Here is a 27751-nt window from a genome sequence, read left to right as displayed (position 1 = left end):
AAACAACGATAACAAAGTTTTCAATTCTATTTCATAGAGTGATAAATATAAATAAATAAATCCACACAGCTCTCTAAATAAATTCATGTTTATATGCTTTTTCATTTGCTAGCATGTTAGCACGCTAGGGCTAAATATGCTAAAATTAATCATTACCTTTCAACTGTATACTATATACAGCAGAAGTAGTATATATACTATCGATTTATTTATGGAATGAAATGTGTCGTCCTCCACTGGGGGCTGAAAAACACCGTTTCAGCTTGTTAGCACGAGTAAGACGCTGAAGGTGTCGGGTGTGTCTGTCGTTGTGCTCCTTCATGTTATATTGTCTTGATATCGCAATACAAAAAGAGCATTTACAAAACTTGTCCGTACTCGCTGATTATGCAGGCTCCAAGAAAAAGAAAAACTATTTTAATGGAACAGAGCAGAGCATGAGGAATAATGAGTGAAAACGGCAGAAGAACACTTCTCAACATCTCTGCAGACCAGCTGATGTGGAGAAACGATGCAGTGGCCTTAATGGTCATGCTAAACATGACACTGAAGCTTGTTTCATAGGTGTAAAAGGTCCCAGAACACATGCTGTATGTAAATGTGTGTTTTTACCACAGGAGCTGGTGAACACACAGGAGCTCACGTCACTGCTGGAAGCAGCTCTTCATAAACTGAAAATCATTTCTGAGAAATACTCCAGCAAATCTGCGCTTGGTGAGTGTCCCGTCGTTTCCCCGTCTCTGCAAAAACTCTCTCTCTGAGGATCAGAACCAGGTTTACGGGACTGGTGTGTGTTTGCTCCTCAGCTGCAGATTATCAGCACGTCAGTCAGCAGGTGAAGCAGCTGGAGGAGGACACTGCTGTGGTTCTGGAGGAGGTGACCGCCACCAAGGGCACCATGGGCCGGGTGCTGTCGGCCTGGGACTCGTACAGCGACTGCCTCAGCTCCCTGCAGGCCTGGCTGGAGCAAAGCTCCGCCGCGGTGATCCCTGGACACAGACCACCGGTACTTTAGACTCACTGAGAGAGAAAAAGGGAGATGTTTTGTTTTGTTTTTAAGGTTTCTCTAGGAGTTTTGCTTTTCCTTCTACACACACACACAAGATTAGTTTCATTTCACTTTTTGTGCTTTACACAGCAAATATAGACAGCGAAAATGACAAACACAACACATCCTGTTCCTATTTCAGAGTAAAAGCACTCCAGTGTTTCACTCCCCTGTATCCATTCTCTTTTATTCCCCTTAATTAAGCTTTATTGTGAAATATTTGCAAGGAAATGCAGAGATGTGTCTAAAGTGATTATTACACTTATGGGTAGTATATTTAATTTCTGCAAAAAAACACACCAAAATGTTACACACTGGACCTTTAACTTGTATTTATTATTTACATAGATATATGGCCATATGCTGCCACAGATACATGAGTTCTATTACATCAACTCCTACAACCAGTGTTGCCAAATGAGTGACTTTGTATCTAGATGTAGCGAGTTTTCAGGCTGGCTTTGGCCTCTTTCCACCAAAGGTAATTGTCAAAACAATACAACTCAATCAATAATGATACAATAATATTCCTTCGTTCCTTCCTTTTGCAGAAAATGTCACTTACAGGATTAATTATTCTGCTTCATATTTGAAAGTGCGTCCTCTCGTGCTTCAGACGGATATATTTGCGTTTTTTACAGGTGAGACCTGAGGCGATGGCGGAGTGGGGCTCACGTCAGGCTCACCTGAACGAGGTGGGCAACTTCCTGGTCGAGTCGACCGACCCTCAGACCAGCAGGAGTCTGTCAGAGGAGCTGCGCAGGGTCAACATGCACTGGGCCGACTTTGTCAAGAAAAACACATTTGTGAGTCACACAGTGAGGAAAAACCGGTCGATGAGGACCGGCGGTGAGTGACGTGTGATCGGCTGTTCCTCAGCTGTCACGGTGGCTCAGGCTCGGCTGTTTCTTCTCTGTTTATGTACTGTCACTGTCGAGTGACTCCTGACAGCAGGCATTCAGAGGATTAAATGTCTCGGAATTTTATTGTTACATAAATTCCCACACTGTAAACAGGAGTGGCCTCAAGTTTAAAAGGTGTACTCCACCTTTGCTTTTTTGTTTTGTGTCCCTTTTAAGTGCGGCTCTTTACTGATGTTGCAAAATGTGTAACACCTCAATCTGTGTGATTGTGAAAGAAATGTCATTAAAATAACAATAATAAAAAAACAAGATTAAAAATAAACCGAACAGACTCTTCAGGTTGGATTCAGAACAAGTTCTACCTCTTTTCGTTAACATATTTACTTTTCTGGGTGTTTTTCAGGACAACGTGACGGAGCCCGGTGCTGAAGTCCAGACCAGACCTCAGGACCCGCAGACTCTGATCCGAGAGGCCACTTTGATCCTCAAGGAGCCTTTGGAGGCAACGGCAGGTCCTTTGCGCACATACAGAAAAAGATTACAGGTATGGAGCAAAGGCAGCACAAGCTTATCGTTAAGCAGATTTGAATTCATCTGTTTGACTGTTTGCTCTTTTCCCTTCAGTTCATCATGAGGAAGCTAAGGGAAGTGGATCTGGAAGTTCTCTCCTCAGAATATCCCGCAGATCAGTTGCAGAAACTGAAGCTCGCCATACCTGAAGTATGAATGTTTTTTTTTACTACTACCTATCTGTGTTAAATCAAGGCTGTTCCACACTAAATAAGAACAATCATTTTCCAGTCTATATTGAGTATGTGCAAGCTTTCGTAACAATTTAGGCTATCGTGGTATTTATTTTCATGAGTTATAACCAATTGGAATGCTTTGGAGTGGATGCTTTTTGTGTGGAGTTTTCACGTTGTATTGAATTGGACACTCTAAATTGACCAAGGGAGTGAATGTGATTGTGAGAATGAATGTTTGTTCATCAGTGTGATGGACTGGCGACCTGTCCAGGGCGTGACCCCGCCTTTTACCCTCGGATTGGCTCCAGCTCCCCACTACCCTCTACCCTAGATATTCAAAGTGTCTGTTGCATGGCAACAGCAGTTTTTTGAATGTGCCCATTTGTACTCAGTGCTCAGCTGTTCACTGTTATGTGACTCTGTGATGTCATCAGGTGATGAAGACCCTGTGTGAGGCAGAGCAGGTGTGTATGGAGCTGCAGCACAGTGTCTCGGGTCTGGAAAGTCGCCTGGCTGAACTCCTGCACTGGGAGACAGAGGCCAGAGAGCTTTACCAGCTGCTGAGGGCGGCAGAGCGACAACAGCATCAGCGGGGCCAGGATCCACGAGCCAGGGTAAGAGTGCAAGTATTGTATGGTTAAAAAAGGATTCTCCGATTTATGTCCTGTTGTAAGATATCGTTTCGAGCAGACAATGATAGTTCTTCTGCATCTTGTTCTCCCATAGATCTTGATTTCTCGTGGTCTTCAGCTGGAGGGCCAGGTTGTGACGGAGGAGCAGGACTTGCAGTTGATGGTAATGACAAATCAGAAGAGTTCTCCCATCCAGTACCTCCGTGCCACCGGTATTCAGGACAGAGTGCGAGCAGCTGTTGCACAGTCACAGGTCAGCAGACTTTTTGTAAACTGACTGCACAAACTTCTTCATGTTGTTTTGGAAATAAAAAGTATAGCAAGAGAAGCAAAGCAGCTTATGCCAGTTTTTGCCAATGTGTAATTTCAATTCTAGGAGGCTGTTGGTATGCTGAGCAGCCTGGGAGCTAGAAGAGACAGAAGCAGAAGCCCCCCAGAAGAATCCCCTCCACCAAAAGTTTTTATCCAGGCTCAAGACAAACCTCAACATCTGAGACAGTTGGACACCAGGCAGCCGACTCAGCAGCCTGAGTCAAAGTCAGTGTCTCATCAACGCCACGGAACCTTTGTTCCCAAGATATTGGTGCAGGAATACAGAGAGCAAACGACAACATCTCCTCCAATGCCGTATTCCTATGCAGACGCTGTGAAGCAAACAAGGACAAAGACACCACCAGAGGTCCAGTTTCAGCCCTGGTCAATGACTGCTGTGTCAAAACAACAGCAAACTCAGGAACCACAGCAGCAGCAGGTAGAAGAACAGCTCTACAGACAAGATGAAAAAGAGTTACAGCAGAAACAATTCAAGCAAAAGCAACAGCAAGAAGTGGAACAGCAGGAACCGATGCCACCGCAGCCACAAGAATGGCAGCAGAAGCAGGAACAAAAGTTGATGCAGCAGCAGATAGAGATGCATCACTGTCAGGTTCTGCAGGGAAAAGAGTTGCCTGAGCCTGAAAAACAGCCTTCACTCCAACAGCCAGCTGTCGAGAACCTTCCTTCAACCTCCAATGAGCTTCAAAGCAGAAAAGCTCGGGCCATGAAAAACCGGCCTTGGCTTCAGAAACCAGTCTCAGAAGACCAAAAAGCTTCAGCTCCACATCCGGAAGAGGATTCTGCTCGGAACCTTATTCAAGCTACACAAATACAGCCAGATGTAGAGATGGGAACGATATCTGTTCAAGTTGTACATCAGCATACTGGAGATCTTGAGCCTCAGCCACAATCGAAGGCCAAGGCTACTAAGCAGCTACAGCAAAAGCAAAAGGAGCAACAATGGCAAACACAGCAATCTCAAAATCAGCAACAAAAGGAACGACATCCAGACCGAAAAGAGCAGCAGGAGCAATTACCACGACCAGAAAAGCAGCCCAAGCAACCAGACCAATTTCAACAGGAACAACTAAAACAAGTACCATCACATTCTATTCCTAGACAGACACAACCAGATTCAGATGCCAAGGTTAAAACCCAGACTGTAACTGTGACTCAACCTCTCCCACAAACTCAGGCACAACTCCAAACCATGGTTCAGTCAGCATCTCAGACAACTGTATCCCACACTATCACAAACACCCAGCAATCATCAAAGATCATGTCACAAACTAGCCAAGGTGAGTCACAGGCACAAGACCTTCCACCGGCTCATGGCCCCATGAAGACACAGTTATCGACCCAGCCACTAACACATCTCCAAGGTCAGGCTCAGCCCCAGGGTCTTGCCCATGGTCCAGCTATAGCTCAAGTGCAAACATGGGCTCAAATTAGACCCTCTTCACCGATGCAGGCTCCACTACAGGGCAAAATTCAGCCTCCTGTGCCGTCCCATATCCAGCTGCGTAGTCATCCACAGTCATGGGCCCCTGTCAGGTCCCCCTCCCCTAAGCCACCTACACAGGCCCAGCAACAAGCCCATGGTCAAGCAGTCGTTGATCCTCAAATCCATGCCAAGTCTATGGTCCAAGCTAAAACTCATCCTCAAACAATGGCCCACTCAGAAAACCTTGCCCAATCAATGACTCAGGTTCAATCTCTTCAACAGTCCATAGCTCGTCCTCAGACTGATCCTCAGTCCATGGCTCAACTTCAAACACATCCTCAGTCCATGGCTCGTCCTCAGACCCGTCCTCAGCCCATGGCTCAACCCCAAACCCATCCTCATCCCATGGCTTCACCTCAAACCCATCTTCAGCCCATGGCTCCACCTCAAACCCATCCTCAGCCCATGGCTCCACCTCAAACCCATCCTCAGTCCATGGCTCATCCTCAGACTGATCCTCAGTCCATGGCTCGTCCTCAGACCCGTCCTCAGTCCATGGCTCAACCTCAAACCCATCTTCAGCCCATGGCTCCACCTCAAACCCATCTTCAGCCCATGGCTCCACCTCAAACCCATCCTCAGCCCATGGCTCCACCTCAAACCCATCCTCAGCCCATGGCTCCACCTCAAACCCATCCTCAGCCCATGGCTCAACCTCAAACACATCCTCAGTCCATGGCTCAACCTCAAACCTATCCTCAGTCCATGGCTCACCCTCCACCCATGGCCCATTCTCAAACACATAGCCAGACTGTGTCCCATATTCAGCAAGTACCCTTGCCAAATCAACCTGCACGTGTGATCCAACATCAAACCCAAACTCAACCTATAGTCCAGCCACAGGACCATTTTCAGCCTATGATTCGGTGTCTAATGCATGCTGATTCATCAATGCAGCGGCAAGGTCAAATCTCACCTGCCCAGATGCAGGCTTGGGCTCAAGTCAGAGCTGCATCCCCAATGTCTGCCCAGCAACCTCACTCTTATCCACAGGGTTATTCCCAGGTTCAGTCTCCATCCCAGCAGTGGACACCCAAACAGGAACCACAGAATCAAGCCTTTTCACAGCAGAGACACCCCATTCCTCAAGCTTACCATCAGCAGACAGATCAAACCTCACAGTCTCAGGCATATCCAGCTGTCCAGATTCTTCCACAGTGGGCCCATCCTAGGCCCCAGCAAAGTCCTCAAATAGGGACCACTGTGTATGCTCACGTGGGGCCAGCATTTACTCTTCCTCGAACACAACCAATGCCACAAACACAACCCCCAATAAGGCCTCAGAGAATGCAGCAGCAGCAGACACAACACCAGCCCCTACCTTATCCTCAGTCCCTCTCTCAGCAATATCCACAAGGCCCTCATCGACCTGAAACTCAGTATCACCCTCGACCTCAAATGCAAACTCAAATACCTTCCCAATCACAGACAGCACATTTAGCCCATCCTCCACGTCTTTCACAGTCCCAGCTTCAAACACAGATGCAGACCCCATCCCAAACAAACATCCCAACACAGCCAATGGTAGTTGAAAAATCCAGTGCTGCACAGCCTCAACAGGCTCAGCAGCCTCATCAGCCTCAGCAGCCTCTGCAGCCTCCACAGGCTCAGGTCAATCTTCAGTTCCAGGAGCTCCCTCCACACCCCAAATGTCAGGCTCAGCAACCTCAACAGGCTCAGCAGCCTCCTCTGCATCCTCAGCAGCCTCAGCAGGCTCAGGTCAATCTTCAGTTCCAGGAGCTCCCTCCACATCCCAAATGTCAGGCTCAGCCACAGCTACAGCCTAAGATTCAGTCACAAGCTCAAACAATAGGTGAAGCTCCTTTCCAGCCCACATCTCTTGTCCAACCAGCAACACAACCAGAGGTTCAATTGCCACCTCAAACTAAGGTTTATTTACCAAACCAACCTAAGACTGAATCAGTGCCTCAACCTGTATCTGACCCTCAGTTGCCACCACAAGTCACAATTCAGGCACAGCTACCACCACAACTTCAGCCTCAACCTCCACTCTTACCAAAGGCCCAATATAGCACACAGTCCAAGTCTCAATCACCCTCACAGGAAAGACCTCATACCCAACCAATTCCTCAACGGGTCACTGTGCTGCCTCAGTCCCAGGCTGAGTCACCAGACCTCTGCATCAAACCTCCAGCCTTGGCCCAGGCACCTCCACAGGCCTACACAGAGGCTTACGCCAAGGCCCAGGCTCTGGCCAGGAATGGCTTTGAGGAGGCAAAGCACTGCCTGCAGCAGCACATCCTGGAAGCCATCAATGTCTTCAAAGACAAATGTATCTCAGCCGAGCAAATATCAGTCAAAGAGGTAAAACTAATTACTGATATTCAGTCTCTAGCTTTTTTCAGACATGCATTGAAGGCCATTCTTTCTTTGGAGATTGTCTGGAGGAGCTGTATGTAGTGTGAGAATGTGACTTCAGATATTCTGGAACTTCACTTGCCAGCTCCCTAGACAAATCTCCAGATAATGTCCAAATAAGCCCATGTGAGAACACAGCATGTGAAGCTTCACATTGTAATTAACAAGTCTGTGGGTTTTCTGCCTCGTGTAAACGCGAACCAGACTCCAATCCTGGCCTGGATGCTCTACAGTTTATCATTGTTTTTGTCATATAAGAGTGGCAAACTATGGAGAATGTCAAGACAGAATTATTTGGAAATTGTCCCAAGTTCATGTGTGATATTTGTTTTTTGTTGGTTCGTTTATGTTAGACACACAGTTTAGCCCCATTTCCACCAAGTGGTACATTACGGTTCAGTCTGAAATGTTGAGCAATTATTTGCATTTCCATCGTCAAACCTTGAGAAGGGGCACCAAAATCATGATCTCAACCATCCCGGTTTTTGGCACCCTTCCGTTGGGGTACCAAGGACAGTGGTCTGGCTCAGAATGGTTGCAGCTAGACCACACTGAAGTCCACACACCCAACAGTGGAAATGCAAGCCAGATCGGGGTCAACTGTTCCAAACCACTTGGTGGAAATGATTAACTTTTTACCTTTATGTCACACAAAATGTGTGGCTGCTAGTAAACCGATTTGCAAAGATTTGAGTGTGCAACTGTAATATGTCTCTTTGATATCAGGCGACACTCAAGACCCTGGACCCTGAGTTACTGGACGAGTTCCTGAGAGCAGCCAAGGGCATGGAGGCCTTTTGCACTCCGTCACAACTCAGAGATATGGAGTTTTTCACCCAGTCTGTCATATCACAGTGGGAGGTAGAACACTAGCTTACTTACTTTGCAAAGTTGTGCATGCCTTATTTACAATGAGGCTTCATCCTGTGCTTTCAGGTACAAATATGTTTAGATAAAATGTCTTGTGCTTGTGCATGTCTAAAAGCATTGCAACATTTTGTACTATTGTCAGCAGCTTGCTCAGTTGATGCATAAATCTTTTTTTTTTAACATGTTATGTGCATTTTTTTGTTTTCTTTTTTTTGATTATTATTGTGTTTTATTATATCTCCCAGGCAGTGAGAACTGAGGTCTCAGGCTTTTTGCAACAATTACGGTTTGAAGTAACAAGGCGAGACTTTAACACAGCTGCCCTGCAGTGTGAGATGCTCTTAAGCTCTGGCTTAGAAACACAAATTCAGGTAGCTGAACGACGAAAACAAAGCTGTGGAAGGGTGTGCTTCAGTGGATGGGTGCTCTGCCAGCTTCTCTGCTCTACTTAACTAACATTCTTTTCCTTCCTTCCTTCTATGCCTTCAAGGAGACTGGCAATGAAACTTGGTAACTGTTCTGGTTTCTCTCAAAGAGAGTGCTGTTTTTGTTGATGTTGGCAAGAAAGGAGGAAATCTTATGTAAATAATGACAAAATGACAATGAATGACATTATAAGGTGTGGAGAACAAGACAAAAACATTATCCGGAAAAGATAAGAACAGCATTCTTCTTTTTTTTTGTTGGGTTGTGCTGGGGGTTGGTTTGTTCATTGGTTTCTATCTATAAAGCGATTTTACTCAGAAGTGTGAATAATTCAAGTAATGTAATTTTTAGATGATAATGGCATGCATCATACCCAATTGAGCCCTATCACGACCGCGTTCAGTGGTTATTTCAAGTACTGAACGATTCTGTGAACAGATCTTTTTAAATTGACTGATTCTAATGATTCAGTTACACCCAAAAACAACTGCTTTACAAGTCACAAGTTTGTGTGTTTGTGTCGCGTAGAAAAAACAACGTCATGGCAGTTTGACGGCGGTTAACTCCGCCCCTACATTGAGGACGTACTATAGTAGTGGAAAATAATACCAGACCGTGTAAAATCGAGCCACGCCGTGCCGAGTCGTGCTGGAACTGTATAGTGGAAAAGTGCCCACTTCAAGCCCATGCCCCGCCCACTTACGTAGCCTAAAAAGAGTCCTAAGTGGGCATAGGTTTGAAGTTATATTACACAACTATATAGCAATATTGTGCAGCCCTAGTTTAAACAGTGTATATATATTGTGTGTCTGTGCATGTATATATGACTCTAACACAAACAAAGAGAAATTATGAAGAGTTTTCTACGTATAAATTCAGGAATTAACCACGTTACTCACGTCACACCAGGCCTGCTTCTCGGTGGACGGCAGCTTTGCGCAGGCAGGGCAGCACCTGGAGGCTCTGAGGGAGCTGTGTGACACGCTGAGCCCGGAGGACGCTCACCGCCTGGCCCAGACCCAGCTGAGGGAGTGTGAGAAGAGGCTGGCTGCCATCCAGCACCAGTTCAGCGGAGACCAAGACGCACCACTCCCCGAGTCTAGGTGTGGAACACTCACTGTGAAGTATTCACTCACTTATTTATTTCCTTTTTGACACCACATGACTTTATTGAAAGTCTGTGTTCTACATTTCACATTTATTTAAAGAGAGAATTTTAAGACCTTGAAACTTCATATGGAATAATTCACTTCCATTTGTAGCAGTTTGTTCTAGGGATGAGCCGATGTGTTCCAATACTGGTCAAAATCTATGGCAAGAGAAATGTTAAATCTATGCACTGACTATAAGAGTGTAAATAATTCATGGTTGGGCTATTTATTTCTTCTTTTTATGAGATGAATTGCTGTGATGTCGATATTGGAATCACACACGGAGGAGTGATTTCAAACCATCCCTAAATTCTACTGCAGACGTTAGATTTTGTCTTAACCGTTTCAAAGGAACACAGATGACTGTGCTAATGTCCTTTGTTTCACAGGATCTCTGTTGCCTTCAGTGAGGATGTGACCGCGCAGAAGGAGCATGAAATGCCTCAAGTCTGTGTGGAGGTACTCCTCTAAAATGTTAACATGATTCCAACAACATACCTGGATGCTGAAGATCAGATCAGCATCTTTTCCAGCCTGACACTGAGCAGCTCCAGAGATGGCAGAGATTTGAGGTAACAGATAACATAACGCCATTATTGTTTTTTTAGGTGTCCCAAGTAACGATGAAGACCCTCAGTGTGGAGAAGAGAGAGGTTGAAAAGCAAACATCTGTAGAGGAAGAAGTGACCAAGAAGGAAGCTTCAGAGAGGTAGACACTGTTCAGAGAAGTCTGCGCCTTCATAAACCAGCACCACTCGTGTTTTATTGTAATCTCTTTTCACCATTTCATCCCCAGATATGAGAATTGTAAGAAGACATTGCAGGCTCAACTCGCCAAAAACGAACAGAGCATCAAGGACGTCCCATCGGACGCAGTCTCTCTCAAAGGCTTGCATACAAGACTGCAGGAAATACAGGTACAGCTATTTATCCGATAGTAGATTAGGAGTAAAATATTTACTGCCGTTTCCAAAATGTCGACATTACGACCATCACAATATCTTCAAATGTTTTGTTTTGGTACACAAAGATATTGAGGAAAGAAAGAACCTTTTCACATTTTAGAAGCAAAACTTCTTGTTTTTGTTCGTTTAAAAGACCGATACTATCTAAGTGAATGGTTGTTTGTCTCTTTGTGTTGTCCTGGGTCCTCATTTGGAGGATAAAGCAGTAGAATGAATGAATAAAAACAAGATGAATCAATTCTGAGTTGAACCCTTTTTCTTCCACCAGTTCTTGAGGCAGGAGACAGAGTCTCTGTGGTCCGAGTACGGACTCCTGTTGTCCCAGGTCTTCCAGCTGAGTGGTAACACTGATCTGGAGCAGGAGAAAGCGGAGCTGCAGGAGCAGTGGCGCCGCCAACTGTTGAACCTTCAGAGGAGAGGGAGCTCGCTGGGCGCCGCCCTCAGACAGATCGACTCCACCGAGAACCACATGGTGGACTTCACGGACCGCATGGACCGTTACCTGAGGCAGCCCAAAGACATCACGGCTTTCACGCTGGCTAATACCAACATCCTGAAGGACATTAAGGTCTTCTGTCAACCAAACTCAGGTGTTGTCTCTTCACGTTTGTCATTCATTCTCAATTCATACTCTGCTTTGATTTGTTTTGCACCAGGAACTGGATGACAACATTCAGAATGAGCTGGACCAACTTTCCCGCTTGGACCCTGAATCCAGCGATCTGGACCCCAGAGACTGTTTCCCACTGTCCCGCGAGGTTGAAACCCACAGAACCAGCCTGGACCAGCTCCGACAGCAGGTCCGGAAGAGCGAAGCAGCCGCCCGAGCCCTTGACCGGTTCCTCATGTCCCTGCGCACGGTGGACGAAGGCATCTCTGGAGTCCAAGGGACGCCCTGCAGCGACGCTGCAGTGCTGCAGGACGGTCGCTCCAAGCTGGCGGTGATCCGACAGAACATTGACAGTCTGAAGGAGAAGGCTCCTCAGCTGGATCTGCTCCTGCAGGGAGCCAGGCTGACCATCACCCGGGACGGCGTCCCGGCCTCCTGTCTGGACATGGTGACCGCTCTGCTGCGGAGGCTGGAGGAGGCCGACAGCGGCTTGGCCGCTCAGCAGCGGGGTCTGGTGAAGGAGACGCAGGGTAAATCCCTGGGCCTGAGGAAGAGGGCGCTGCTCGTGGAGCTGAGAAAACTTCAGGACACGATTGAAACGCAAGGCCTGAAGGAGCCGACCTTACCTGCTGTGCAGCACAGGTGTGTGTCCATGTGTGTGGATGATAGCTGTATATGATTCTGGAACCCTTCTTTATTCCAGTGGTTTAACGCGATTCATTTTTTATTATGAACTATGTATTGTTTCATATCAACACAAACACTTTTACTTATCATAAATGTCTTCATGAATATTTGTTCTTGTGATATCATGATGGAAAATCACTGATATAACTGACCAGACTCCACACTCATTAGACCCCATGTCATTTGAGTTTGAGAGCCCAGGTGTACAACTTTTTAATCTATGAAACAATGTACACAGTGTATGTGTGTATGGGAATGTTTTCTCTCTGTCAGCTGAACATAATTTAGTCATTTCCCATTAATTTACTTTTGACCAGAAAGAGCAATGAGTAATATCCTGAGGTTTTGAGTCAGTGAGATGAAAAACACTGACGGTAAAAACACAGATTAAGACCATGCATTGAAATTCTTACTTCGATTGCTTCACTTCACCGATGCAAATGGCAGCACTGGGGTCAATAAAACAAGTTTAAATTAAGAAATAATCAATGACTATTGCAAGTTAGAGTGTGGGAAAAACTGTCAGTCCTGTGGTGTGTGATTCCACTCTCCTGTAGCGCCTCCCTGAGGGAAGCAGTGTAAAACAAAGGGTGTGTGTTAATGTGTGAATGGCTGCAGTGTTTGTTTACAGCACGAGATCATTCAGCAGTCCATCCTGTCGCCTGATTTGCTCGTGATTATTTTTCCAGAATTCGCGGCCTGTCAGATTTGGAGGGCCAGATTCAGAGCCTGCATGCAGAGCTCCAAAATGTCCGTGACCTGCAGGAGAAACAGGGAGGAGGAGAAGACCTCCTGCAGGAGCTGGAGACTCAGTGGGGGGACACTCACAGAGGTTTTTCTGACCGGTAAGTTTTTGCACATGAAACTTAGGATAGTGACCTTTTAAGAATATAAAGTCTTGAACGAGAACAGACGGGATGAAACAAATCAAAACCGTGAAGAAAATGACAAGTTCAAACAGCGTCTCCCTCTGTGGTCGCAGGAAGAAGCAGTACAGCCTCCTGCTGGAGAATCTGAAGAAGTTCCAGAGCTGCCGCAGTCGTTTGAGCAGCACCATGCAGAGGGCGGAGCAGACCGTCAGTGAGCAGGCGTCGTACATGGGCAGAGACAACCTGCAGAGAAGCATGACCAAGGTGGGGGGTTCACCTCGTGACCTCTCTGAGTCAAATGTGTCATGAAATAGCAACAAGACTCTCACACAATTTCTTTGATGTGGACCTAAAGACCTAAATATGTACATTTATCCAGGTGCGTGACATTAAGGAGGAGCTTGGTGGTATTGGGGAACCCATGGAGGAGATGAGAGGTGTTTGCAAACAGTTGCAGACACAACTGAAGACGTTTCCCGACTGCAGCGAGAGTCCATATGAAGCAGAGGCCCACACGCTGATGGACAACTACCTGGACGTAAGAACCAGTGCATGTTTTTCTGCTGAAACGGAGTTGGAAACATGAAAATTGTGACCTTACTTGTACAAAGAAGACTGAATTGTGCTGTTTTTTAGGTGACAGAGAAGACTGACGCTTACATGGACAACCTCCGGGTGGGACTGGAGCTGTGGGACAAGCAGCTGATGCTCGGTGGAGAGGTGGACGCCTGGGCGGGAGCCAAACTCGCCCTGTTTGCTGAGAGCCATCCCTTCTACAACGAGCAAGATGTACTAACCATGAGGGTGAGATTCACAAGGAAGTAAAAACTTCCCAACACTTACCACTCAGGTTTTCATTTTCACGACGTCGTTACGAATTTTATTTTGTAGGATGAGATTCACACGCACGAGGAGAACATTGAGCATTTCCACAAAAAGTCTGTGGAGATCCAGGAGATGCTGCAGAGTCAGGAGGCTCCACTGGAGCTGCAGGTGAGTGGAAGCATGGAGAGATCTTCTTTAATGGCGTTTAAAAGAACTTCATAACTCCTGTGTTTGAATCGACTTCCTCCAGGTGATGGAAACACAGCTGAGGAAGAGGATGGAGCAGGTGAAGGAGCTCTTCACTGACTGCACCGACGTCTTCGAGGAGCTGATCGCTGTGAAGAAACACCTCGCTGAGAAGATCGATGAGTGCCAGTCAGCTGTGGAGAGCATCCAGTGCTCTCTCAGTAAGACGGATGCTTCATCGCCGAAGGTGGAAGAACAGATACAGGTACACACAGATGTTCTGTGGTAACTTAAGTACCAGATCCTATCTTTTTTTGGTCCTGACATCAGTTTCTCCGTCAGGATCTGGTGAAAGATCTGGAGGCTCAGGAGGAGCAGGCTGACGCTGTGTTGAAGGAGGTGGCGTTGGTTTCCAGTGTGGCCAGTCCTCAGGTGCTGGAGGCTCTTTCTGTGGACTCCAACAGGCTGAGGGAGGCCATCTCCCGCACCAAAGACATGATCCACCTGAAGACAGAGGAGAGAGACAAGGGTCTCTTCAAAGTGCTCCAAGGTTCGTGCTGGAACTCTGGAAGACAGATTTTAGCTTCCCTAATAACCAGCCTTTACCAAGTGGAAACTGGAGTTTGTGTCCAGTCTGTAAACCACTCTCTCTCCTGCACAAAAAACCCATACAGAAAATCAGTGATTTTTTTTTAAACTTTTTTTTGCCTTTTGTGAAAAAAATCGACTTTTTTTCCTTCTGGTTTGTTTGATAATGAATGATTTCTTTGGTAATTTCTCTTTAGATGAAAGGCAGTCATTTGAAGGATGGTACCAGGACCTGCAGTTGTCTGTCAATGAGTGCTTTGAGAACCCTGAGAGCAGAGCAGACGTGGAGACATCTCTGCAGAGACTCTCTGTAAGTGGATGGATTGGCTGCAGACGTGTCAGGAATCAAAACCTCTCACTCACACTCACCGTTTCCTCCTCTGTGTGTCAGAGTTTCTTAAAATCCAACGACGCAGAGAGACGCCTGGAGCAGCTGAAGGTTCAGCTGGACAGAGGCAGCCGGCAGGTTCCTCCTGAGCAGCTCGCAGAACTCAACACCTGGCTGAAGGAGCAGCGGGAGGAGGTGGAAACGTTCAGATCCCACTGCCTTAACCGGCAGCAGCAGATGGAGTCGCTCCTCGGCGACTTAAACAGGTAAACCAAACGAAGGTTTCACCCTTTTTCATTATACATTTCTAAGAGTTTCTTGACATGTTCTTGTATTCTTTCTTCTTTTTTCCCCTCCAGTCTACAAAAGCAGCACGACAGCTTCCGTGAGTGGCTGCAGGTCACGGAGAAACAGTCTGTGGTGTCACAGAAAGAAGAAGATCTTCTCAAAGAACTCCAGGACAAGAGGTGATGTCTAACACTCAAACTCCTACTTTATTCATCCCCAAACTGGGAAATGATTGTGCAACAGTAGCTCTTTAACTCTTTAACACTAAATCTAAGTAAAATATGAGATAAAAGCAAAAGATACATGTAAAGAATAATAAAATAAAATAAGATGTCAAGAAGATATAGACAGCTGAACAAGCCAGTAGAAAATATTAAAATAATATAGGGTTATTTGTGTTTTAGTTACATTATGGGATTAAATCATTGTTACATAACAGATAAAACAGACATTAGTTGTTACTTTAAGAAAATGCAGAAAACCAAATAAAGATATTCTGTTTCCTCTCACTGCGGAGCAAAGAAACCTGAGCATAATTATAATATTATCGTTTTTATTTTATTAAAAACTCAATAAATTCAAACTGATTAATGAACTTTTTCTAATTAGTTGGTGATTGATTTGGTTATCTGTAAATAACTAATTCATCAATTTACCAATTTATCAGTTTATCGTTCTGTGCATTTATGATTTTAATACAAAACATTATCTTTACAAATCATTTAGAGTAAAGGCTTTGAACAAGGAATCCACAGAGCAATACAGAATGACCAAATCCAGTGTGATACATCTTTCCGTGTAACAGCGGCAGAGCTGAGGCCCTGAGGGAGCTGCTGGCCTCGTTACGCAGACAAGGCGTCAGAGCGGAAAGCCTCCTGAAGGACGGCGATAACCTGATCCAGCGCTACAAGAACCTGGAGGCCAGGCTGCAGAAACGGGCCAAGACCCTGAGTGACCTGCAGGGGGAGCATGACAGTTTTAATACCCAGACTGAGAGCACAAGGACCTGGATCCGAAACCTCCTGCGACCCCTGACCGACACCGACAGAGAGGCCCAGAGTGAGCGCAGCGGGTCCTGGATCAAAAACATCTTTAAGTTCCTCAGCACACCTGGAACTAAGAACCAGAGTGAGGAGTTAAAGAGCACAGCACAGGTCAGTGGAGACAGATTAATCCTGGTCTGGTTTAAAATCCGATCTGGTTTCAATATGAATATTGGAGGAGGTCCTAATAGAAGAAGGTCTTTGTATTTTAGGTTTAGACCTAACTTGTCATGTCACGGGGAGTTGAGGCTTTGACCTTGCCGGTCTTTGAGGCCCGTACCTATGTTCTCACGGTGTTTTTACTTGTGCCACCAGACGATCCTGAGCTCCAAACCTGAAGGAGACTCAAAGCTGGAGAACCTTAAGAGTCTCAGCCAGAGTCTGAGTGACCACGAGGACCTGGACGAAACCAGGAGACAGGACATGCAGCGCTCGCTCAGAGACACAGAGGAGCAGTGGAGAGAAGCTCTGCAGATGGCCGAGGACACTCTGAGCGAGGCGGAAAAACAGGACCTGTTAGACCAGGACCTGGAGGCTTTAAAGACCCTGAATGAAAGTGTCCAGTCCTGGATACGAGACCAGGAGGAGAAGCTGCAGTCTGTCCACAGTCACATGCAGGTGGAAGAGAAGCTACAGGTCGCACATGTGAGTTCAAAACAAAAGTGTGGCTTATTTTATGTATAATTTGAAAAATGTATTCATTCAGTTGTTTGATTTCAGTTTTTTTAAATGTGAATATGTTTTGTTTATTTCTCTTTTTATCACAGTAAACTGTATATCTTTGTTATAAACAAAAAATAATATATTATCCATGAAAATAATCCCAGATAATTTATTATGAATATAATCAATCCTACAGTCTTGTAATATTTGCGAGAAGATTATGCACATGAAAATATAACAGGAACATCAGAAGCTCCGCCATTTAAGAAACCACCACACCCAAGGACAGACCAAACTGAGGCTAAAAGACACAAGAAAACCGGACCAAACTAAGGCTTAAAATCCACAGAAAACTGGACCAAACTGAGGCTAAAATACTAACGGCAACTGGACCAAACTGAGGCTTAAATATGACAGAAAACTGGACCAAACGGAAGCTTAAGTATCACAGAAAGTTGGCCCAAACTGAGGCTTAAATATGACAGAAAACTGGACCAAACTGAGACTTAAATATGACAGAAAACTGGACCAAACTGAGGCTAAAATATGACAGAAAACTGGACCAAACTGAGACTTGAATACAACAGAAAACTGGACCAAACTGAGGCTTAAAGACTAATGGCAACTGGACCAAACTGAGGCTCAAATATGACAGAAAACTGGACCAAACTGAGGCTAAAATATGACGGAAAACTGGACCAAACTGAGACTTAAATACAACAGAAAACTGGACCAAACTGAGGCTAAAATATGACAGAAAACTGGACTAAACGGAGGCTAAAAGACTAACGGCAACTGGACCAAACTGAGGCTAAAATACTAACAGCAACTGGACCAAACTGAGGCTAAAATACTAACAGCAACTGGACCAAACTGAGGCTAAAATACTAACAGAAACTGGACCAAACTGAGGCTAAAATACTAACAGAAACAGGACCAAACCAAGGCTAAAATGCTAATGGCAACTGGACCAAACTGAGGCTAAAATACTAACAGAAACTGGACCAAACTGAGGCTAAAATACTAACAGAAACTGGACCAAACTGGGGCTAAAATGTGAAAGAAAACTGGACCAAACTGAGGCTAAAATGTGAAAAAAAACTGGACCAAACTGAGGCTAAACTACTAACAGAAACTGGACCAAACCAAGGCTAAAATGCTAATGGCAACTGGACCAAACCAAGGCTAAAATGCTAACAGAAACTGGACCAAACCAAGGCTAAAATGCTAACAGAAACTGGACCAAACTGAGGCGAAAAGTCGAAGGAAAACTGGACCAAACTGAGGCTAAAATACTAACAGAAACTGGACCAAACTGAGGCTAAAATACTAACAGAAACTGGACCAAACTGAGGCTAAAATGTGAAAGAAAACTGGACCAAACTGAGGCTAAAATACTAACAGAAACTGGACCAAACTGAGGCTAAAATATGACGGAAAACTGGACCAAACTGAGACTTAAATACAACAGAAAACTGGACCAAACTGAGGCTAAAATATGACAGAAAACTGGACTAAACTGAGGCTAAAAGACTAACGGCAACTGGACCAAACTGAGGCTAAAATACTAACAGAAACTGGACCAAACTGAGGCTAAAATGCTAATGGCAACTGGACCAAACTGAGGCTAAAATACTAACAGAAACTGGACCAAACTGAGGCTAAAATACTAACAGAAACTGGACCAAACTGAGGCTAAAATACTAACAGAAACTGGACCAAACTGAGGCTAAAATACTAACAGAAACTGGACCAAACTGAGGCTAAAATGTGAAAGAAAACTGGACCAAACTGAGGCTAAAATACTAACAGAAACTGGACCAAACTGAGGCGAAAAGGTGAAGGAGAACTGGACCAAACTGAGGCTAAAATACTAACAGAAACTGGACCAAACTGAGGCTAAAATGTGAAAGAAAATTGGACCAAACTGAGGCTAAAATACTAACAGAAACTGGACCAAACTGAGGCTAAAAGGGGAAAGAAAACTGGACCAAACTGAGGCTAAAGGGTGGAAGAAAACTGGACGCTAAAAGAAAACAGCGGCTAAAAGAACATTCTGCAGAGACTCTATAGCCACATGTTGGCCATATAATGGGATGTTTGTTGTTTTTTAGGAAACACTAAACTCCAAACCTGAGGGAGAATCAAACCTCCAGGATCTAAAGCAGCAGTGTCAGAAACTATGTGACAACCAGACTCTGGACGAGAGCGGGAGACGAGAGGTTCAGGACGTGGTTGATCAGACAGAGGAGCAGTGGAGGAAAGTCATGAAGGCAGCGGAGGAGACTCTCGATGAGGCAGAGAGAGACGCGACAGCCCAGAGTGAATTAAATGCTTTTAAAATTCAAAGTGAAAACGTCCAGTCCTGGATGAAGGAGCAGAAGCAGAGGCTGTTGTCGCTCAGTGGCCAAACACAGTTTGATGAAAGGTTACAGATTTCACAGGTGAGTTGTGATTCAAAATCTCAGCATGTGACATTTGTGCATGTGACATGCGTCACGTGACTCACGTTTGCTCACACCGCCGCCATGTTGGCAGGAAAAGCTCATTGAAAACAAATGGCAGCAGTCCTGGTTTCAAGCTTTAAAGAGTTCACTGTGCTCTTTAAATCCACCGAGATCGACCAATATGTCGCAAAACTGAATATATCTGATCCTTATACTGCCCCCTGGTGCTTTTCACCAGTATGGACACAGCCGGAGTGGACATTATTCCAGACCAGCAGCATTCCATCCCTCATTCTACTCCAGACAACGCTTACACATCACAGTAAAAGCATGAAAAATAAATGAAGTTAAATACAGTAAGATTTTAAATATTAGTGCAACACTTTCACACCATCAGGTAAGTTACATTATACTGCATATATTTTCTTTATCTGATAAAATATCAACAAATTATCCACAGAAATTTAATGTTTTTTATGTTGTGTTTTGTGTGTGTACTGTAGTGCACGTATACATGCAAATAAAAATATGGTCTACCTCTACCTCACATACAAATATTTCAAAGAAAATGAGAATTTTACATTTTAGAATTAAAAACATGTTTGATTTCATTAATGCAACAAACTGTGTGTTTTTTTTTTATATATAGTGCATCTATATATAAAACTTCATACATGATGTTATCTTCATTTCATGGATCAAATAGTTTTTTGCGGCTCCAGATTACGTTTATTTGGGTGGAGGAGGGACAAAAATGGCTCTTTTATCATAAAGGTTGCAGAACCCTGGGCTAGTAAAGCGATGGTTAAGGGAATAAGGTCATCAAAATGTAGTTACAACAATATTATGATATAAACATAGAAAACTAAATGCTTATCCGCAGGATTCATGATTTTTAAGGGTTTTTCGTGACTGAGAAATCTCACCCACAGACGGTTTTGTGCGAGGGCGAGTCCAAGCTGCTGGACCTGAGGACGCGAGGCCAGAGTCTGCGAAAGCGCCTGCAGGAGAGCAGGAGAGCGGAGGTGGATCGGCCGCTCGGGGACACGGAGCAGCTGTGGACGTTGGTCGTGCAGGTCGCAAGTCTGGCAGAACTGCGGAGTCTGTCCGACGACTTTGACGCTCAGAGCAAAGACACTCGCGCCTGGGTCAGAGAGCAACAGCAGAAGATGCAGTCGGCTGGTTTTCAGACGCCGCCCGAGGAAAGACGTCTCACAGCTCAGGTTTGTCTGATGTTAAAGGTCCAGTCTGTGACCTTTAGTCGTGTTTACTGCAAGAAATTTAATGTAATATGTGTGTAATGGCTTTTAAATTTAAATGATCTGGTTTTCACAGCCTTAGATCAGTGTTTCCCAAACTATCATGACACCAAATATGGTGTAATTTCTTTGACTCATTTACAGCCATATCTGTAAAACCATTCATTTTGAATTGGGAAACTAATAATCTCAAACAGACTTTTGGTAAATGAATTAAAACCCTATGTTATGCATGTTATTTAAAACAAATACAAATAAATCTTAACGTAAAAGGTTGTTTGGGGACCCAGAAATAATCTTCTGCGACCCATCTGTGTGACACGACCCAGTGTTTGGGAAAGAAGTCAGAAGCTTACAAGGCTAACAAAGAAGAATAGCATTCTTTCTGGTCTGTGAAGGCCACCGTAGTTCCTGGACTCACTCGAGAGATGCAAGGGTGGGCAGAAGAGTCCTCCATGTTTTTAGTTCTGCAGCCTCTGGCCACTAGATGTCACTAACTTGTACACTGGACCTTTGAAATAGTGTCAGTTTTATGGCAAGTTCTTAAGTTATGCATCCATAACTCCACCGAAGTCTGTTAATCAGCCATTGATTAACCAATGAATTGTTAATCAATGGCTTAATTAATCACTCAACTATTTTGATAATTGATTAATGGCTTTTAGTGTTTTTTTAATAATTATAACAAGTTTTCGGAATTTTCAGCTTCTTAAATGTGAATATTTTCTGGTTTCTTTGCTCCATTTAACAAATAAATCATTAAAATTAAAACCAAGCAACTAATCAATTAGTCGAGAAAATAATGATGCCCGTAAATCTGTTTTAAATCGTTATCTTGTTGTTGTTGTTGTTTGTTGTTTGTAGACCATCTTGGACGCCAGACCTGACGGCGACTGTAAGGTCAACAATCTGAGGAGACGAGGCCAGAGCGTGTGCGACCACAAAGACGCAGACGAGGGCAGGAGGGAGTTTGTTCAGCAGGCGGTCAAAGACACGGAGGATCAGTGGAGGACGCTACTGAACGCCGCCCAACAGGTCAAAGGTGACGCGGAGGCTCAGGTCGCCGACGACACAGAGAGGAGAACGTTCCAGGTGAGAGAAGTCTCTGTATCCCAGTTAATGTTTGTAAGTTTACGCAGAAAGTACAGGATTGATAATATTAATTAATTTGTTGATCCAGGTGCAAATCTTCACAGTTTAGTGCAAAGTTATGATAAAAATCTGCGTATCTACTGCCTCTCTGGTCATTGTGGCTGTTTAAGGTACTGACAGAGAGCAACAGCTGTTACCAAGAACCAGCCTGACACACAAACACTCACTCAAGTCAAAACATGGCTAAAAAAATTTTTTTTAGCAATTTTTAGAAGTTTGTAAACCACTCACTCTCACACACTGTTTTTCTGTTCAGCTGATAGAATTTGACACCTGTCATCTGGACACTGGACGCTGGCTTGAAGACATTCAACAGCGTCTGAGCTCAGTGAGCAGCCAGACGTCAGCTGAGGACAGACTGCACTCGGCACAGGTGAGGGTCGTTTTCATTAGAAAAAAACACAAAATAAAGATATAATATACAAAGAAATACAAAATATTTGAAAAGATTAGATAGTTTTCTCAGATTTTTAACATTTGATCAGGACAGTTTTTTTCAAATATGCTTTAAAACTGCTGTAGGTGGATTTGTTGTGAAGGAATGTGTTTGTTTTTTGTTTTCTTCTGCCCTCTTGTGGTAAAACAGTGCTATTGCACTGCAGTCACAGCCAAAGGATGCAGGGTTTTGTAGTTTTCTTTGTCAGTAAAGTTTATTTCTATAGCACATTTAAAAGTTTGTAAATCCTTTATGCTTGTGCATGTGTGTTTATAGGTATATGTTTGTGAATCCTTGTATGAATAAAGGTTAAATCAAATCAAACAGATAACAGCTATAAATAACTCTAAAATAATCAGATTTGTGTATAATTTATTCATTTTCTCATTTAATTATGAATTGTTTGGTTCATAAAATGTTAGAAAATGATTAATTTTGTTAAATGGAGCCAAGAAACCAGAAACTAAAGAAAAATTAGAAAGTCTGTTCATCGTGTCTGCAGGACATCATGAGCTGCAAACCTGAAGGAGACTCCAGGCTCCAGGAGCTGAAGAGACGAGGACAGAGTCTGTGCAGTCTGGACGTCGACGACGACCAAAAACGACGAGTGGAGGAGCAGGTGAGAGCCGCCGAGGGGCGGTGGGCCGGAGCCGTGCGGGACGCCAAAGAGACTCTGGAGAGGGCGGAGAAGCAGTGTTCGCTGGAGGGTCAGCTGAGGGACTACGAGGTCCAGAGAGAGAGCACCAGAGTCTGGCTGCAGGACAAGCAGCAGAGCCTGGTCGCCCTGGAGAGTCAGAGGGATCCGGAGAAGATCATCGTCACTGCGCAGGTCAATCGGCGTGAATCACTAACAGACGAAGTCTGTGACAGAGGAATCTGTGAATATGTGTTTGTAACGCTGCGACTTCCACAGACGATCCTGAGCTCCAAACCCGAGGGAGACTCCAAGCTGACGGAGCTGAGGAGACGCAGCCAGAGTCTGTCTGACCAGCAGGACGTGGAGGACGACGTGAAGCAGGAGGCCCAGCGGACGACGGAGGACACCGAGGAGCAGTGGAGGACGGTGCTGCAGAGCGCAGAGAGCAGCCTTGACAAAGCCGAGGTCCAGTACTCGCTCTCCAGGGAGACGGAGGCCTTGTGCTTCCAGGCCGAGAGCACCAAGGCCTGGGTCCAAGACCTGCAGGAAGAGGCCAACGCCAAGGGGAGAGGACCTCGGGGAAGTCAGGCTCAGATAGAGGACCGACTCAACACTGCACAGGTACAACATCAAAGACCAGATCATGACTCTGTAATGTCATCAAATGAATAACATGTGTCACGACTGTATCTTTAGATCATCTTAAGCTCCAGGTGCAACGCCGAGGCTCGGGTGGCTGAGCTGAAGAGACGAGTGCAGAGTCTCTGTGAGCACAAAGACCTGGAAGACGAGAAGAGGCTGGAGGTGGAGCAGACGGTCGGAGACATCGAGGAGCAGTGGAGGACGCTCCTTCAAGCTGCCGAGGACACGCAGAGGTGCAGATTCAGGACATTTGTGTTATGGTTTTAAAACATTTTCACACAAGAATCTTTTATGAAAGTGTGTAAAGATACAGAAACACTAATATATTGCTGCACTGTGATCCGTCAGTGATGTTCTTGCACAATCAATTTGCCGTTAGGTCAGAAAATGGTGAAAAAAAAGTCAAATATTTACATTTAAGAAGCTGAAAAATGATCCAAAAATCATTGAATCAGTAGAAACTGGATTTGACTTTTCACCCTTTCATTCAAGATTCAATGTTTTTTAGAAACCTTCACAGACGAGCTGAGAAATCCCAAAGAATTGATGACACCCATGTTTCCCATTGTTGTTTCTTGTCCTCAGAGAGTTGAAGGACGTGGTGGAGCGCCAGGCGTCCTGTCGCTACAAGCGCGTCCAGGCCGAGTCGCGTCTCTCTGAGATCCAGGCGCAGGCGTCCGCGCTGCCGCGGCTCTTTCCCTGGCCGGGCCTGGGAGAGCGGAGGCAGGCGGTGGAGAGGGCGCGGGGGCTGCTGGAGCAGAGCACGGCGCTGGCTCCTGTGCTCGCACGTGTTCGTGCTCAGGTGATGCCAAACACACATTTATATGTTTAAGCCAATGAAAGGAGCGTGAAGGCGAACGAACAGATACAAAAAAGGTGGAATCTTTAAAGAACAAGATGAGAGATGTTAAATATCTTAAACCTTGATGCAGTTATGTGACAAACACACAAAAAAATACAAATTACATTACAAAGAATATTTAAATACCAGAGTTTTTACATCTTTGTATGTCTTTAATTAGGTTAAAAGAAACTGTAAATTAGTTCAATGCGATATAGAGTCTCTAATATTCTTTTTTTCCCCAGCACAACTAATAGACAATCTGATGAAAAAGTTCTTTTTCTCACTGATTTAAACTGATTTAAACACCTGAGCAAAAACTACTCAAAAATGTTTCGATCGGATTGAATATGTGAAATTTTAAAAAACGTCAAAGTTGGCTTGGCTCCTTTTTATGAACAAAAATAAAAGAAAAATCTGATCTGACCTGATCTGGGTTAACGGAGAATCATGAATGTGTTTCATGGTCCATCAGGCAGCAGAACTGTTTGAGGTCACTCAGGATCCAGACTGGGCCGACGCGTCCTGGTCGACCGGAGAGGAGACGACGATCCCCGCTCTGCTCAAAGAGCTGACGGTGAGTCCAGTCGTCATCTCTCCTGATGATCAGTCACCTGTTGCACTGTTTGCAAAAATCTTTTAAAGATGGCAAATGATCACGACCCAAATCACAATAAAAAAAGTTAGCGATTGATTTGCAGACGTACGTATTCACACGGTAAACAAATCATTTTACAATGATGTAAACACATTACAGACTATTATACAAACTAGTAATGACACATGATTATGATGAAATTATTTACATAAATACTCACAAATGTTATATATAATATGCAGTCATGACAAAGATAAAGACATAAATAAGAATATATATATATGTATATACAGATACCCACACACAAAGACATATGTGCACATACATGTTTCATAACTTGTACACATGTGATTTAAAACATATACGCATACTGTTTATGTAAAAAGTTTGGGCAATTTCTAAAAAAAAATAGTTTGATCACCCAAAAAAAGTGTCCAGTGACCCATAAGTGTTTTTTTCTCTCAATGACTCGATCCCTTTGCTCTGTTAAATGTGTCATTTGTGTGAAATGTTCATGAACTGGCAACGACCTCAAATGTCAGTTTACTGTCACAGAGAAACAAAGAAAACATGAAATACTTTTTTGAGAAATTCCTTGATTAATCTGGATTAATCAATTTGTCCATTTGGTCCATAGAATGTTAGAAAATGTTGATTAAAAACCTCAAATTGTTGCTATTCTCAAATGTCTTAATGTTTAATGATTTTCTTTGTTGTATGGAGCAAAGAAACGGGAAACTGTTCACGTTAAAGAAGCTGAACAATCACGAGGAGAACATGTAAACACGTCTGCTTCTGCTCCAGGAAACGGTGGCGCTCATGGTGCAGGGCGTCATGACAGAGAGACAGTGCACTCAGCTGGTGGAGCAGCATGAAGCAGCTCAGGACTGGCTGAGGGAACACGTCAAAGGCCTGGAAGAACCTCCGGCCGACAGACAGGGTCTGCACAACACTGTCAACACGCTGAAGGTCAGAACACACACACTTGATCTGTGAAGATACAGAAGATACATGTTCCTGCACCGATCAAGATTTGGGCTGCACCTTTTCTTCTGCCTGTGATCTTCTTGCTAAAATCAGTTCAGAAAATGATGGAAAATGTTCTTTATATCTAAAAAATAAAATAAAAAATGTAGGTTTTCTTCCACACAAACTTAAGATTTTCAGTTTTCTTGTTATCGAAGAGAGAAAAAAAAGTCAAATATTCCCAGTTAAGCTGAAAAACCATCCAAATCATGTGTTAGTGTTTTTTTAGACAACTTCACATTTTTATCCAAGAAAAACAACTCATACGAATAAGGCAAATAATTTTGTTATTGATTAAAAACTGATGAATTGGTGCTGAATTTATGTCACAATAACTCGTTTAACTCTTTAATTCCCATTTCCATTGTCCACACGGTGTCATGAGTGATATAATGTATATCATTTGTTTGCACTCTACCACACTAAGTTCGTCACAGTTTAGTATCGCCGAGCCAAGCCGAGCCAAAACTGTGTCGTGGAAAAGTCTGTTTCCCATTTATGTTTAAGAGATTCCAGACTGGTTTCTCGGCATGAATTAAGTAATGTTTAAATCCTGCTGCTAAGTTGTTTTGTGATTTACTCTGTATGTCCATGATCCGGATCCTCCCTCGTGTTTCCGTCGTCAGGCTTTGCTGCAGACGGTGGAGCGGGAGCACAGAGAGATGAAGGAGCTGGACTCGGCCAGAGACGACCTGCTCAGCCTGTGCACGCCCGGCGGCCGCGATGCTCTCGCCCTGAACGTCGGCCACCTCCACGACCTCTGCGCCGCCTCGGAGCAGGAGGTGAGGAGGCGGCTGGCGCTCTGCGAGTCCCGGCTGGAAGGACTGGAGCTGCAGCTGGACCACAGGAGCCGGGAGCTGAAGGAGAGGGCGGCGGCACTGCAGTGGGAGCTGCGCTCTCTGGACCAGGCGCTCACCTACAGTGAACCGCAGAACAACATTGCTCAGCTTCAGCAGCACTGGAGCAGCCTGCAGGTGATTATAACAACACACAACATCATTATGGATACATGTACAGTGATAGCCAAGCCTCAAAATGTCTGTCTGGACTTTTAGACTTATTTTAACCATAAAAGTGCCAGAAAAAACTTTCAATATCTGGCAGTTATTTACAATGAAATGCATGTTAAAATAGTGTATTAACAATTTAAAATGAAGTTAATTTGAACAGTATAACACATCATTTTTTTGAGTCTCTCAATATTTCTTTGTCTCTCAATGTGTAAAAACAGGCCAAATAATGGAAACTTTTCCAGTATAATAAAATCTGAAAGAATAACAACAGGTTTTGAAAAATGCCGAGAAGTGGACCGAGAGCTGAATGAGGGAGGCAGAGTGGCCATCAGTGCAGGGGGCGTGGTCTGGTAGTGAAATCTGACACCAAGTTGCAGCCTCTCAAACGTTCACACCGCACTTCAAGCTGTGGCAAGAGAAAGACGACGTTGTGACAGCTCCGGCGTTTATAAAAGGGGGCGGAGTCTGGGGGACAACAAACCTCCAGCTGATTAGACTAGTGACGCAAATGTGTATTTGGTAGCTGCTGTTTGAGCAGAAAGAGGCTTCAGATGCACTGATTTAGGGCCTCAATGATTAATCGAAATGAATCTTCAACTATTTTGATAATCGGTTTGAGTGTTTTCAGATTTTTTTCCAGCGTCTTAAATGTGAATATTTTCTGGTTTCTTTGCTTCATATAACAAAGAAAACGTTAAAACTTCATCATTTTTG

At 44.4% G+C, this 27751-nt stretch overlaps 2 protein-coding genes across 8 annotated transcripts in view; both read left to right on the top strand.

Annotated features, from left to right (window-relative positions):
- syne2a (spectrin repeat containing, nuclear envelope 2a) overlaps window positions 1-4415 on the top strand; it is a gene marked incomplete at its 3' end in the record, with an annotated part of 35621 nt that extends 31206 nt beyond the window's left edge. Inside the window, exons 17-24 of the mRNA XM_058615620.1 lie at window positions 618-714; window positions 807-1006; window positions 1690-1854; window positions 2315-2455; window positions 2536-2631; window positions 3092-3271; window positions 3384-3542; window positions 3666-4415. Of these exons, the coding sequence (XP_058471603.1) occupies window positions 618-714; window positions 807-1006; window positions 1690-1854; window positions 2315-2455; window positions 2536-2631; window positions 3092-3271; window positions 3384-3542; window positions 3666-4415 (1788 nt within the window). The remainder of the gene's footprint in view (window positions 1-617; window positions 715-806; window positions 1007-1689; window positions 1855-2314; window positions 2456-2535; window positions 2632-3091; window positions 3272-3383; window positions 3543-3665) is intronic.
- Window positions 4416-4421: 6 nt separating this feature from the next.
- Window positions 4422-27751, top strand: part of syne2b (spectrin repeat containing, nuclear envelope 2b) — a 108262-nt gene continuing 84932 nt past the window's right edge. For 5 of the 7 annotated variants that reach the window (XM_058614568.1, XM_058614573.1, XM_058614569.1 and 2 more), the window contains exons 1-32: window positions 4422-7433; window positions 8214-8348; window positions 8603-8728; window positions 9693-9886; window positions 10324-10393; window positions 10543-10643; window positions 10731-10851; window positions 11168-11467; window positions 11556-12151; window positions 12886-13041; window positions 13179-13329; window positions 13445-13603; window positions 13702-13869; window positions 13957-14058; window positions 14141-14341; window positions 14419-14626; window positions 14862-14974; window positions 15056-15258; window positions 15352-15459; window positions 16086-16434; window positions 16639-16968; window positions 19101-19430; window positions 20366-20656; window positions 21557-21784; window positions 22101-22217; window positions 22783-23109; window positions 23194-23538; window positions 23614-23792; window positions 24145-24361; window positions 24876-24977; window positions 25803-25967; window positions 26651-26998. In XM_058614568.1, the coding sequence (XP_058470551.1) occupies window positions 4452-7433; window positions 8214-8348; window positions 8603-8728; window positions 9693-9886; window positions 10324-10393; window positions 10543-10643; window positions 10731-10851; window positions 11168-11467; window positions 11556-12151; window positions 12886-13041; window positions 13179-13329; window positions 13445-13603; window positions 13702-13869; window positions 13957-14058; window positions 14141-14341; window positions 14419-14626; window positions 14862-14974; window positions 15056-15258; window positions 15352-15459; window positions 16086-16434; window positions 16639-16968; window positions 19101-19430; window positions 20366-20656; window positions 21557-21784; window positions 22101-22217; window positions 22783-23109; window positions 23194-23538; window positions 23614-23792; window positions 24145-24361; window positions 24876-24977; window positions 25803-25967; window positions 26651-26998 (9522 nt within the window). In that variant the 5' untranslated portion in view covers window positions 4422-4451. The remainder of the gene's footprint in view (window positions 7434-8213; window positions 8349-8602; window positions 8729-9692; window positions 9887-10323; window positions 10394-10542; window positions 10644-10730; window positions 10852-11167; window positions 11468-11555; window positions 12152-12885; window positions 13042-13178; window positions 13330-13444; window positions 13604-13701; window positions 13870-13956; window positions 14059-14140; window positions 14342-14418; window positions 14627-14861; window positions 14975-15055; window positions 15259-15351; window positions 15460-16085; window positions 16435-16638; window positions 16969-19100; window positions 19431-20365; window positions 20657-21556; window positions 21785-22100; window positions 22218-22782; window positions 23110-23193; window positions 23539-23613; window positions 23793-24144; window positions 24362-24875; window positions 24978-25802; window positions 25968-26650; window positions 26999-27751) is intronic. The other 2 variants (XM_058614571.1, XM_058614574.1) reach the window with 2 other exon arrangements.

The sequence above is a fragment of the Solea solea genome, chromosome 18 (genome assembly GCF_958295425.1).
Source record: "Solea solea chromosome 18, fSolSol10.1, whole genome shotgun sequence".
In the NCBI taxonomy this organism is placed as follows: domain Eukaryota; kingdom Metazoa; phylum Chordata; class Actinopteri; order Pleuronectiformes; family Soleidae; genus Solea; species Solea solea.
This window is presented reverse-complemented; position numbering and strand designations above follow the sequence as displayed.